Below are 14,162 nucleotides of genomic sequence, written 5' to 3' on the forward strand. Positions count from 1 at the left end.
GGTTTCTCGTTCCCAAGTCCCTCAGAAGTTAAAATTTCTATATTCTTTTACAGAAAACAGCCCCAAAGGTAGACGCTTCCATTTTCCATTTAGCAGGAGCTACGGCTATTCCTTCGGTACAGTCGGTGACATTGAAAGATCCTACAGATAGGACGATGGCAGCAATGCCTAAATCTGTTTTCTTCATCACGATTCTAGCTGGCGCTTGGATCCTCAGGGCCGCGGATGACTGACTAACACAGATCATATCTGGAATGCAGTCTGACGATCCATCAGAAGACATTCAATTAGCAGAACAAATTTCGGCTTACTTATGTGGGTGAGACCTTGATTGATTCTACTACGCGGCGCTCCCGTATTTCTGCCTTGACAGTGTCAGCAAGACGGTCTCTTTGGCTTCGGGTTTGGAATGCCGATTGTGACTCCAAACAGACCTTGGCGGCGGTACCCTTTGAAGGTGAGTTCTCTTTGGGTCGGAATCAAAGAAGATTATTTCAGCTACTACAGAAGGGCAGGAGCCCCTTTCTTCTGGCGGTTCCTCCGAAACCGAATACTACAAGGGATCATTCCTTTCATGTACAGGACAGCGGTAGTTCCATTCCTTTCGTGCTGTCTCCACATATCCATGAAAAGAGTTTCAGAGGTGGAAGTAAACCTTCCGACAGACCTACTGCATGACGCCGGAGGGAGCAGTGACGGTTGGGACTCGGTTACTACAGTTCAACGAAGGGCGGCTCCTGTCGAAACCAGATAGGTGGGTGACGAAGGTCATATCCAAAGGATATACGTTAGATCTCGAGGAACCAGTCCCATATCGTGTGTTCTTCTCTTCTCTTCCAAACGGTCCCTCCAGATGTCGAGCTTTTCATCATGCAACAGCCACTCTTCTACGAAATGAAGTAAAAGTTTTCTAGTTCCCACTCCGCAGAGAGGTCGGAGATTGTACTCGTGGACAAACTAGACTGTTAGTTTCAACAAAAGCTCAGAATGGACTCCATCCACTCGATTATCATCGCCATGGAACCAGGGGGATATTTGGCTTCATTAGACATAAGACGCCTATCTGCTTGTTCCTATTGATACTCTTCCCTTTGGCTTATCCACGGCTTCTCCGGTATTCACAAAGATCATGGACCATGCGGTGGCAGTGTCAGGAAGTCAACATTACTCTGTATTTGGATGATCTGTTACTCAGGATACCGTCAGAGTTGATTCTTCAACAGAACTTGCGTTTCACAATAGAGACTCTACAGCCATTCGGTTCAATAATAAATTGTCCAAAAGTCGTCTTGGCTTCCTTCTCAAAAAATAATTTTCTGGGACTCTTATTCGATACCAACAACCAGAAAGTATTTCTTCCTCAGTCAGGACATACAGTCCCGAATTTGAACACTGCGGCATTTACAGGTGGTTTCGGTTCTCCGATACATGCAGGTGTTAGACGAGATGGTGGCAACCTTCGAGGCAGTTCCATATACCAGGTTCATGCTCGACTCCTTCAGGCGCAGATTCTCATCCGTTGGACTCGTACAGGAACTTATCTCCACTTACAGCTGTTCCGCTTGTCGGTACAGACTTGTCAGTTGCTTTGCTGGTGGCTTTACAGCTCCAATTTAACAAAAGTTCAGTTCACATTTTGGCCTTGGGTGATGGTCACTACTGATGTCAACCTCATAGGTTGGAGTACGGCTTTTCAGACTCTTCAATTTCAGGGGTTCTGGGTCAGTCAAAGAGTAGAAGTTGCAGATCAACATCTTGGAGTTGAGGACAATCCGGTAGACACTACTGCAGATTCAAACCAGAGTACAGGGTCATCCAGTGCGGATTCAGTCCGACACCACCATGGCAGTTACTTACATAAACAAGCAAGGAGACACTCGAAGCTGATCTGCCTTGACACGATCAGATTCTCCTATGGTCGGAACATTGGGTTCCGGCCAGACCCGCGATTCACATGCCAGGACTCGAGACCTGAAAAGTGGATTTCTTAAGCCGTCACACGGTGCATCCGGGAGAGTGGGAACTTCACCGGGTGGGGTTTCTGACTCTAGTAGCCCGGTCTGGGATGCCCGATGTAGATCTGATGGCGTCTCGTCTCAACAATAAATTTCATCTCTACGGGTCGTGTACTCAGGACCCTCAAGCAATTTTAATCGGAGCACTGATGGCGCTGTGGCACTTTCAACTGAGATATGTGCCACCACTTCCACTGATCCCAAGTCTGCTTCAACGCATTCAGAGAGACGGTCTTCCAATCATTCTGGTGGCCCCAGATTGGCCAAACTGACAGTGGTACGCTCTTCTGCGCACTGTGGTCATCAGGGAACCATTCCGACTCCCTCTGCATCCACATCTTATGATTCAAGGAACATCTCACCACCCAGTTTGGATCGGCTGGTTTTCTTAAAGTTTTATTCCCGTCCTGTTGTGTAAATTATGATTCATGCCGGTGGCTTCTGGAATTACCACAGACTGTGGCATATTTACATTGCTTGGTGTAAAAAGCGTGGTTTACTACCGGATTTGTTTAGAGTTCCTTGTCTGTTATTCTTCCTTTAGGAGGGTCTCAATAAGGGTCTGAGACTTTCTTCACAAATGGGTCAGGCTTCTGCCTTGTCGGTTCTTTTTCAAAAGAGACTGGCTATCATTCCAGACGTTCTCACGTTCCATCAGGGATTTCTGCGGATTTAACCACTTTTTGTTCCTCCGGTTATTCCCTGGGACTTTAACTTAGTCCTTACGGATCTACATTGAGCCTTTGGCGAACGTTCCGCTGTTGTCTTTATATTAAAAATTGCCTCCGCAAGATGAGTATCTGTATTGGAAGCTATGGTCTTGCAGACCACCCTTGTTGGTTTTTCAGGAAAATCGGGTGGTTCTGCGAACAAAACCTTCCTTCCGAAGGTTGAGTCAGCGTTTCATCTAATCAGGACATCGTCCCTTCAGCGTTTACTTCTTCATCGTCCCTCTAGCGTTTACTCCCTTTCCTTCCAGGGAGGATTCCCAGTTGACTTGTAGATGTCCTTAGGGCCTTACGGATTTCTTTATCTCGTGCGGATTCTATCCATCAAATGGATGCTTTGTTGGTTTTTGATTGATGCGTCCAAAACGAGATTGGACAACTTCCAAGTACACTATGGCTCGTTGGGTAACTTCGGTCAGCAAACAGTCTTCTGATGTTTCAATTCCTAAATCGATCCGAGCTCCTTCGCCTCGAGCTGTTGGAGTTTTTCTTGGGCTGTTCGCGGGGTTACATCTATAGAGCAGCTGTGTCGGGCGGCGACCTGCTCGTCTGTGCATACGTTTAAACAGTTTTACAGTTTTCAGACTTTCGGTTTGTAGACTGCCTTTGTTGGGCGTCACTTTTTGCGGACGGCTATGCCGTCCCCGTCTCCCTCCTCTTATTAGCTTGCTTTGGGAAATCCCACAAGTAATGGCGCAGCGTCCCCCAGATGGATGAAAGAGAAAAGGTGATTTTTGTTACTTACCGTAAAATCTCTTTCTCTGATTCCATCTGGGGGACGCTGCGATCCCTCCCAGATGTTTGTCTGGTTTAACCAGTTAATTTTCTTTGATCTATCTCCTTTGGCTTGGCTAAACGTTAACTGAGGTACTGGCTAGACAGGAAGGAGATGGGAGGGGTTAGAGGGGGGAGGAGTCAGGTTTTAATAGTTCTGTGCCAAACTCCACAACCACACACCTCTAACCCACAAGTAATGGCGCAGCGTCCCCCAGATGGAATCAGAGAAAGAGATTTTACGGTAAGTAACAAAAATCACCTTTCCTCCGGTTATCTATGTAATGTTCAATATGTTGTAGAAAGGCAGAAAGTATAAATAATCAGTCAATGGCACTTTACAAGTCTGAAAAGTAATGTTGAAATTTTCTAAGGTGTCATATTGTTTCTGGTTGTTTTCTTGAGTTGAAACCAAATTTGTTTACCTTAATGATGTGAATAGCTTGCCCAAGCCACTGAGATGCTTTATACTCGCTTAGACACCATGAACACAACTTGCATTGACAGGTAATTCCCAGGCAGTGTATTGTAATGTTTGTTCTTGGTGAATGACAAATGCTGTATAGTATATTTGTCTTATGGAACGTTTTATATTTCTTTTATGTATAAATTCAAAGATGAATACCTGCCGTAATCTCTTAGCTGACGATTTCTTTTAAACTTCTCAAATTGTCAATTTTATTTTTTGTACTAGCTAAATACCTTTTTTTAAAAGAAGATTTAATATTGTATAAAAAAATTACCCAAAGTGGGTGTCTGGTGTCACCCTGTGGGCTTGTCTAGAAGACCGTTTTCTCTTACGTCCTAGAGGATGCTGGGGACTCCGTAAGGACAATGGGGTATAGACAGGCTCCGCAGGAGACATGGGCACTATAAAGAACTTTAGAATGGGTGTGCACTGGCTCCTCCCTCTATGCCCCTCCTCCAGACCTCACTTAGATCCTGAGCCCAGAGAAGACTGGGTGCATTGCAGGGGAGCTCTCCTGAGTTTCTCTGTAAAAAGAATTTTGTTAGGTTTTTTATTTTCAGGGAGCACTGCTGGCAACAGGCTCACTGCATCGTGGGACTGAGGGGAGAGAAGCAGACCTACTTAACTGATAGGCTCTGCTTCTTAGGCTACTGGACACCATTGGCTCCAGAGGGTCGGAACGCAAGTCTCACCCTCGCCGTTCTTCCCGGAGCCGCGCCGCCGTCCTCCTCACAGAGCCGGAAGATAGAAGCCATGTGAGTAACAGAAGACTTCAGTTCTTCAGTGACGTAGCGGTAATGCGTAGCGGTAACGCTGCGCGCCATTGCTCTCACACACACACACACACACACACAACAGCGGGCACTGATGGGTGCAGGGGGCGCCCTGGGCAGCAATTAATAGCCTCAAGGGACACTGGCAGATGTACATATACTGCGGAGGCAGTATATTATTTACCCCCACCAGTATTTTGATTGTTTGAGCGGGACCGAAGCCCGCTGCTGAGGGGGCGGGGCTTGATCCTCCAGCACTAACCAGCGCCATTTTCTCCACAGCACACGCAGAGAAGCTGGCTCCCCGGACTCTCCCCTGCTGATCACGGTCACAGAGGGCAAAAAAGAGGGGGGGGGACACTTTTTATTGGCACAGTGAGTGTATATTATATATTTGTATAAAAGCGCGGTTTGTCTGGGAATTTGGTTTCCAGTGTCAGTTGGCGCTGGGTGTGTGATGGCATACTCTCTCTGTCTCTCCAAAGGGCCTTATTGGGGAACTGTCTCCATATAGATATATCCCTGGGGGTGTCGGTACGCGTGTGTCGGCATGTCTGAAGCGGAAGGCTCTTCTAAGGAGGAGGTGGAGCAGATGATTGTGGTGTCTCCGTCAACGCCGACACATGATTGGATGGACATGCTGAATGTTTTAAATGCAAATGTGGCTTTGTTACATAAGAGATTGGACAAAGCAGAGTCCAGGGATAATACAGGTAGTCAATCAATGGCTTTGACGGTGTCACAGAGGGTTCCGGTATGAATGGTCGACCATGTTATGGTCGACAGTCATTAGGTCGACCACTATTGGTCGACATTGACATGGTCGACGTGGACACATGGTCAACACATGAAAAGGTCGACATGAGGTTTTTTTTTTTAAAGTTTTTTTGGTGTCGTTTTTTGCGTAAAGTGACTGGGAACCCCAATTAGTGCACCGCGTCCCCTCGCATGGCTCGCTTCGCTCGCCATGCTTCGGGCATGGTGCCTTCGCTCCGCTACCGCTTCCCTCGGCACAGATTACCGTTCCAATCGTAGTCCACGTGGATCGTAAAGTATGGAAAAGTTCCCCAAAAGAAAAAAAAGTTAAACTCATGTCGACCATTTTCATGTGTCCATGTCGACCATGTCAATGTCGACCAATAGTGGTCGACCAAATGACTGTCGACCATAACATGGTCGACCATGTGAACGGATACCGTCACAGGGCCCTTCAGGGTCTCAAAAACGTCCCCTGTCCCAAATAAGACACTGATACCGACACGGATTCTGACTCCAGTGTCGACTACGAATATGCAAGGTTACACCCAAGGGTGGCCAAGAGTATTCATTATATGATTATTGCAATAAAAGATGTTTTGCATATCACGGATGACCCCTCTGTCCCTGACAAGAGGGTTCACATGTTTAAAGAAAAGAAACCTGAGGTAACTTTTCCCCCATCTCATGAGCTGAACGAGTTATTTGAAAAGGCTTGGGAAACTCCAGATCCCCAAAAGAATTCTTATGGCGTATCCTTTCCCTGCGAAGGACAGGTTGCGGTGGGAATCCTCACCCAGGGTGGACAAGGCGTTGACGCGCTTGTCCAAAAAGGTGGCGCTACCGTCTCTAGACACAGCAGCCCTCAAGGATCCTGCTGATCGCAGACGGGAAACTACATTAAAATCAATTTATACACCTACAGGGACCTTGTTCAGACCGGCAATAGCGTCGGCTTGGGTTTGTAGCGCTGTAGCAGCTTGGACTGATACCTTGTCAGCTGACTTTGATACCCTAGATAGGGATACCATTTTATTGACCTTAGGTCACATAAAAGACGCAGTCTTGTATATGAGAGACGCTCAGAGAGACGTTGGTCTGCTAGGTTCGAGAGCCAACGCCATGGCGATTTATGCTAGGCGAGCTCTGTGGACCCTCCAATGGTCGGGTGATGCCGACTCAAAGAAACGTATGGAAGTTTTACCTTACAAAGGTGAGGATTTATTTGTGGAAGGTCTCGCAGACCTGGTTTCCACAGCTACCGCAGGTAAATCTACCTTTTTACCTTATGTTTCTCCACAGCAAAAGAAGACAACGCTGCAATATCAGATGCAGTCCTTTCGATCGCATAAGTCCAGAAGAGGTCGGGGTTCTTCCTTCCTCGCCAGCGGTAAGGGTAGAGGGAAAAAACTGCCTGCTACGGCTAGTTCCCAGGAGCAGAAGTCCTCCCCGGCTTCTGCTAAATCCACAGCATGACGCTGGGACTCCACTGAGGGAGTCTGCCCCGGTGGGGGCACGTCTTCGACTCTTCAGCCACGTCTGGGTTCAGTCAGACGTGGATCCTTGGGCAATGGAAATTGTATCCCAAGGCTACAAGCTGGAATTCGAAGATGTGCCTCCTCGCCGGTTTTTCAAATCTGCTTTACCAGCTTCTTCCCCAGACAGGGAGATAGTGTTAGCTGCGATTCAAAAACTGTGTCAACAACAAGTGGTTGTCGAGGTTCCCCTAGTTCAACAGGGGAAGGGGTACTACTCAACCCCATTTGTGGTCCCGAAACCGGATGGTTCGGTCAGACCCATTCTAAATTTAAAATCCCTAAACCTGTACTTAAAAAAAGTTCAAATTCAAGATGGAATCGCTCAGGGCGGTTATCTCCAGCTTGGAAGGGGGGGATTTTATGGTGTCTCTAGACATAAAGGATGCATACTTTCATGTCCCCATATATCCCCCTCATCAGGCGTACCTGAGATTCGCTTTACAGGACTGTCATTACCAGTTTCAGACGTTGCCGTTTGGGCTTTCCACGGCCCCGAGGGTTTTCACCAAGGTAATGGCGGAAATGATGGTGCTCCTGCGGGACGATCTGATAAAAGCGAGATCGAGAGATCAGTTGCTGAAAAGCATGGCGCTCTCCCCGAGAGTGCTGCAGCAGCATGGCTGGATTCTAAATCTTCCAAAGTCGCAGTTGGTTCCAACGACTCGGCTATCTTTCTTGGGCATGATTCTGGACACTGAATTAAAGAGGGTTTTTCTCCCAGTGGAAAAAGCCCAGGAACTCCAGAACATGGTCAGAGACCTGTTAAAACCGAAAAGAGTGTCAGTCCATCAATGCACTCGAGTTCTGGGGGAAATGGTGGCGTCCTACGAGGCCATCCCCTTCGGCAGGTTTCATGCGCGGACGTTTCAGTGGGACCTTCTGGACAAGTGGTCCATGTCCCATCTTCAACTTCATCAAACAATAAGCCTGTTCCTCGGGGCCAGGGTGTCTCTCCTGTGGTGGCTGCAGAGTGCTCACCTAGAGGGTCGCAGGTTCGGCATTCAAGACTGGTTTCTAGTGACCACGGACGCGAGCCTCCGAGGATGGGGAGCAGTCACACAAGGAAGAAACTTTCAGGGGATATGGTCAAGCCAGGAGGCTTGTCTACACATCAATGTACTGGAATTGAGGGCCATACACAACGGCCTTCGTCAAGCGGAGAATCTCCTTCGCGACCTACCGGTTCTGATTCAATCAGACAACGTCACAGCCGTGGCTCATGTAAACCGCCAAGGCGGGACAAGGAGCAGAGTGGCAATGGCGGAAGCCACAAGGATTCTTCGTTGGGCGGAAAATCTCTCTCAGCTGTATTCATTCCGGGTGTGGACAACTGGGAAGCAGACTTCCTCAGCAGACACGATCTCCATCCAGGAGAGTGGGGTCTTCATCAAGGAGTTTTTGCAGAGATAACAGATCGTTGGGGACTACCTCAAATAGACATGATGGCGTCACGCCTCAACAAGAAGCTTCGGAGGTATTGTGCCAGGTCAAGGGACCCTCAGGCAGCAGGAGTGGACGCCCTGGTGACACCGTGGGTGTTTCAGTCGGTCTATGTTTCCTCCTCTGCCACTCATCTCAAAGATATTGAGAATCATAAGACGAAAAAGAGTGCGGACAATACTCATTGTTCCAGATTGGCCTCGAAGGGCCTGGTATTCAGATCTTCAGGAAATGATCACAGAAGATCCGTGGCCTCTTCCTCTCAGAGAGGACCTGTAGCAACAGGGGCCCTGCGTATTCCACGACTTACCGCGGTTACGTTTGACGGCATGGCGGTTGAACACCGAATCCTAGCTGGGAAAGGCATTCCGGAAGAAGTCATCCCTACTCTGATAAAGGCTAGGAAGGAGGTGATGGCGAAACATTATCACCGTGTCTGGAGAAAGTATGTATCTTGATGTGAGGCTAAGAATGCTCCTACGGAAGATTTCCATCTGGGACGTTTTCTCCACTTTCTGCAGACAGGAGTGGATATGGGCCTTAAATTGGGCTCCATTAAAGTACAGATTTCGGCCTTATCGATTTTCTTTCAGAAGGAATTGGCTTCTCTCCCAGAAGTCCAGACTTTTGTAAAGGGAGTGCTGCACATGCAGCCTCCTTTTGTGCCTCCTGTGGCACCATGGGACCTTAACGTGGTGTTACAGTTCCTGAAATCTCACTGGTTTGAGCCCCTTCAAACAGTAGAATTAAAGTTTCTCACTTGGAAGGTGGTCATGTTGCTGGCCTTGGCGTCTGCAAGGCGGGTGTCTGAATTGGCGGCTTTGTCTCACAAAAGCCCCTATCTGATTTTTCATGTGGATAGAGCGGAGTTGAGGACTCGTCCTCAATTTTTGCCTAAGGTGGTTTCATATGAACCAACCTATTGTGGTGCCGGTGGCTACGAGTGACTTGGAGGATTCCAAGTCCCTGAATGTAGTCAGGGCCTTAAAAATTTATCACATTAAAGGGAAAAGGGAAGAGGGAAATTTGTTGCACAGGAGACTCAGATGAACTTAATTTTATTTATTTTGTTTATTATGAGTTACAGAATATATGCTTGAAAAAAAACCCTGTTATTAATTTTTCTATTATAAGAGTATGTAAATAGGGGGTGCTACCACAGATCTTAATATTATTGTAGACAAAAGAGAGAAGAGAGAAAGAGATCTGTCTCCGGTGCACATAGGTTATGATAAAAATTAACTTTTATTATTTCCTTAAAATAATTGGATTGAATCTACTATTGCATCCAGAATTACCTGGATGCACTAAATGCGAAATATTAAAACAAAACAAATTGTAAGGTGATACGAAAATAGACAAGACTGTGTGTAATAAAGAAAAACAGAAATAAGTTGGTTAAAAACTCCCAGCTGGGCGTCTTATATGTCTACTAGCTGATGTATATTGTCTTATCTGGCTAATAGCAGTGTTTTCTCTGCCAGAATCCTCTAGATGAGCCAGTATAACAACATTGTTACATTTATTAGTCTGGGAGAATTAAAGAGTAACATTTGTGAAATATTTCAGAGAAACCCAGAAGTAAATATCTGTTCCTTTTATTACTGTAGCACTATTGTATTAGAAAACACTGCTATTAGCCAGATAAGACAATATACATCAGCTAGTAGACATATAAGACGCCCAGCTGGGAGTTTTTAACCAACTTATTTCTGTTTTTCTTTATTACACACAGTCTTGTCTATTTTCGTATCACCTTACAATTTGTTTTGTTTTAATATTTCGCATTTAGTGCATCCAGGTAATTCTGGATGCAATAGTAGATTCAATCCAATTATTTTAAGGAAATAATAAAAGTTAATTTTTATCATAACCTATGTGCACCGGAGACAGATCTCTTTCTCTCTTCTCTCTTTTGTCTACCTTAAAAATGTATGTAGCCAGGACGGCTCGGGTTAGGAAAACAGAGGCTCTGTTTATCCTGTATGCAGCCAACAAGGTTGACGCTCCTGCTTCTAAGCAGACTATTGCTCGCTGGATATGTAACACGATTCAGCAGGCTCATTCTACGGCTGGATTGCCGTTACCAAAGTCGGTAAAGGCCCACTCCACTAGGAAGGTGGGCTCTTCTTGGGCGGCTGCCCGAGGCGTCTCGACATTACAGCTTTGCCGAGCGGCGACTTGGTCGGGTTCAAACACTTTTGCAAAATTCTACAAGTTTGATACCCTGGCTGATGAGGACCTCATGTTTGCTCAATCGGTGCTGCAGAGTCATCCGCACTCTCCCGCCCGGTCTGGAGCTTTGGTATAATCCCCATGGTACTTACGGAGTCCCCAGCATCCTCTAGGATGTAAGAGAAAATAAGATTTTAAACCTACCGGTAAATCTTTTTCTCCTAGTCCGTAGAGGATGCTTGGCGCCCGTCCCAGTGCGGACATATTTCTGCAAGACTTGTATATAGTTATTGCTTACATAAGGGTTATGTTACAGTTTTGATCAGTCTCGGACTGATGCTGTTTTGTTTCATGCTGTTAACAGGTTAGTATATTCCATGTTATACGGTGTGGATGGTGTGGGCTGGTATGAATCTTTACCTTAGATTAACAAAATCCTTTCCTCGTACTGTCCGTCTCCTCTGGGCCTAGTTTCTCTAACTGAGGTCTGGAGGAGGGGCATAGAGGGAGGAGCCAGTGCACACCCATTCTAAAGTTCTTTATAGTGCCCATGTCTCCTGCGGAGCCCGTCTATACCCCATGGTCCTTACGGAGTCCCCAGCATCCTCTACGGACTAGGAGAAAAAGATTTACCGGTAGGTTTAAAATTTTATTTTGCATTATACCCCCAATCCTTAAGCATTTTTATAGAAGCTACTGGAACAATTGACACCTCCGCCACCCCAGTGGCATTAAATCCCTAGGTGACTGCATCTCTTGCACCTCACTGATTCTGCAATTTTGCTTCTTCCCATATATGTAAGGCAGAACCAAGCGGCGCATGTGATGGGCAGCTCAGAGAGCACTAAGCAGCATTCAAAGGTTGATCATACATCAGCCCGTCTGAGGTCTTCTGGGATGCACGTGATGGCAATCGGAGATTGCTGACATCACAGCTCAGCTGGTGTGAAAAAGGACAGAGGTCAAAATGATGGCCGCGCTCATAAATATGACTGGCATGGCGCAGAGCTTGCAGTTAGTCATAGCATGCAATCTGCAATTGGCTTTTATCGTTCTAGTTCAAGTTAGACATTGATAGAAAAATGTGAGGCTTCTATTTAAACCTGTTTGGTGCAGATTTGCACCTTTCGGTAATGTTAATGTTGAGGTGTGTTAAAATACACGTTTTTGTTTTTTTTAAACTTTCACCCTAGGTTCATAAACTGGTTTTCTCACCACCTGAGTAACTTCAGATTCCGATGGAATTGGGAAGATTGGTAAGTGTTTTGCCTTTAATAAGAATTATCCCATTTGATGCGAGAACAAAAATGACTATTTTGACAAAGAATTGGTAAAAAAAGGCAAAAAGTAGTTTTTGGCAAGTGGGTCATTCCATGAAAATGGTCTTTTTATGTAACGTTTGTTACCAGTTTTCATGACGAGCTTTGCATCAAAATTAAAGCATATCATGTACCACACAAACATTTACTTTGCACAAAATTATTCAAAACATATGCTCAAAAAAATATTTAAAACGAAATATATTTAAAAATGTAACATTTGTTACCATGGAATGACCCAAGTGCTGATAATGTAACTGTAAATATTTTTCTGAAAGGGATATTTAAGTTTACTGAAAATCCTAATTCTAAATGTGGTTTTGTTTCCCTAACGGGTTAATGTTTTTAAATGAAAGCAGATGCTTAATGGTGAGAGAGTGCCTATTGCTTCTAATCTTTGTGTATTGTTTTTTTTTAAATGAAATAATTTTTATTGTTTTTCAAGTTAGTTACCAAACCTAATCAACAACACAGCATTCAATAAAATGACATTTTACAGTGGCAGTGTGTGTGGTCTCATTTAATCATATCATAAGAAAAAGTAATTCAGAAGGTTATGTTACGCCATCCATAGACCTATCCAGAAAAGAAGGCTCATTAGCAATAGCTCAAGTAATAGTTTCAACACATGACTGGCTGTAGGTTTTTCCAACATGGCAGAAGGGGAGAGGTGATCAACAATCTATAGATTCGTCTCACCCAGGTATTATATTCAGCACTCTAACTGAACTAGCTGGTTGTTTTGCGTTAGCTGAATATGGAGAGTCCAGCCATTTGGCCCAAATGTTTTTTTTTTTTTTCTTTTACACTTCTAGCCAAGTACACAAATTTCTCATGCATTACTGTTTCGTTTATTAAGGATATCCAAGCTTGTAAGACTGATTCTGCAGCTAACAATAACCTTGCAATACAAACCTTAGCAAGCACACTGACGTTGATATTGGAACGCCTACTAGAGGTATCCAGAACCTCTTCATCAATCGCTGAAAGTGTATATGCTAAAGGTGTAAGAACATTTTGTGGGACAACCAGTTTTTGCCAAAGCAGTGATGACACTATCCCAGAACAAAACTAATCGGGGGCAGGACCAAATCAAAAGCCAGAAATTACCCTCCGGAGACCCACACTTAGGGTAGTTCGGGCTATGGGTTCCCCCAATATGACAGTCACTGCGGTGTAATATAAATTCTGTGAGCAGGAAAAACTGTATTTGGATGGTTTTTATTTTTTTGTTCAAACTGTTTTTTGTTTTTCTCATATGTCCTAGGGGATGCTGGGGACTCTAAAAGGACCATGGGGTATAGACGGGATCCGCAGGAGACATGGGGACTTTAAGTGGGTGTGAATTGGCTCCTCCCTCTATGCCCCTCCTCCAGACCTCAGATTCTGTGCCCAGAGAGACTGGACACACACCAGGGGAGCTCTCTTGAGTTTCTCTGAAAAAATACTTTTTTAGGTTTGTTTTCAGGGAGCACTGCTGGCAACAGGCTCCCTGCTTCGTGGGACTGAGGGGAGAGAAGTAGACCTACTTCTGTGAGTTAAAGGCTCTGCTTCTTAGGCTGCTGGACACCATTAGCTCCAGAGGGTCTGATCGCTTTGTATAGCCTAGCTGCTCGTTCCCGGAGCCGCGCCGTCGTCCCCCTCACAGAGCCAGAAGAAAGAAGCCGGGTGAGTAACCGAAGCAAAGAAGACTTCATTACAGACTGCAGAAGACTTCAGTCTCGGAGGTACCGCGCAGCGGTCGCGCTGCGCACCATTGCTCCCACACACAAGCGGCACTACATGGGTGCAGGGCGCAGGGGGGGCGCCCTGGGCAGCAATAATACCTCACATTCAGCCTGGCAAAAGTAGTATACAGTGCTTAGGCACTGTATACAGACCCCCGCCAGTATTTTTAAAAAAGTAGCGGGACATAAGTGCGCCATGAAGGGGGCGGGGCTTGGTCCTTCCAGCTCGACTCGGCGTCATTTTCTCTCCACTGTGAGCTGCAGAGACGCTGGTCCTGGCCTCCTACACTTCTGTCACAAGTAACAGGGTGTTAAACCAAAATTTGTTTATTATTATTATTATTATTATTCTAAACAGCGCTGACTGGTCTGGGGCATTATTATATACTTTCAGACCGGGTTGGGCGCTGGGTGTGAGCTGGCAAACTCCCTCTGTGTTTTCTCTGAT

The 14,162-nt window shown here is 45.7% G+C and overlaps 1 protein-coding gene across 1 annotated transcript in view; it reads left to right on the plus strand.

Moving 5' to 3' along the window:
* NCBP1 (nuclear cap binding protein subunit 1) overlaps window positions 1-14,162 on the plus strand; it is an 89,047-nt gene that overhangs the window by 18,292 nt on the left and 56,593 nt on the right. The window contains exons 12-13 of the mRNA XM_063914240.1: window positions 3,960-4,024; window positions 11,862-11,924. Coding sequence (XP_063770310.1) covers window positions 3,960-4,024; window positions 11,862-11,924 — 128 coding nt within the window. The remainder of the gene's footprint in view (window positions 1-3,959; window positions 4,025-11,861; window positions 11,925-14,162) is intronic.

This window comes from Pseudophryne corroboree, chromosome 1, assembly GCF_028390025.1.
Source record: "Pseudophryne corroboree isolate aPseCor3 chromosome 1, aPseCor3.hap2, whole genome shotgun sequence".
Taxonomy (NCBI): Eukaryota; Metazoa; Chordata; class Amphibia; order Anura; family Myobatrachidae; genus Pseudophryne; species Pseudophryne corroboree.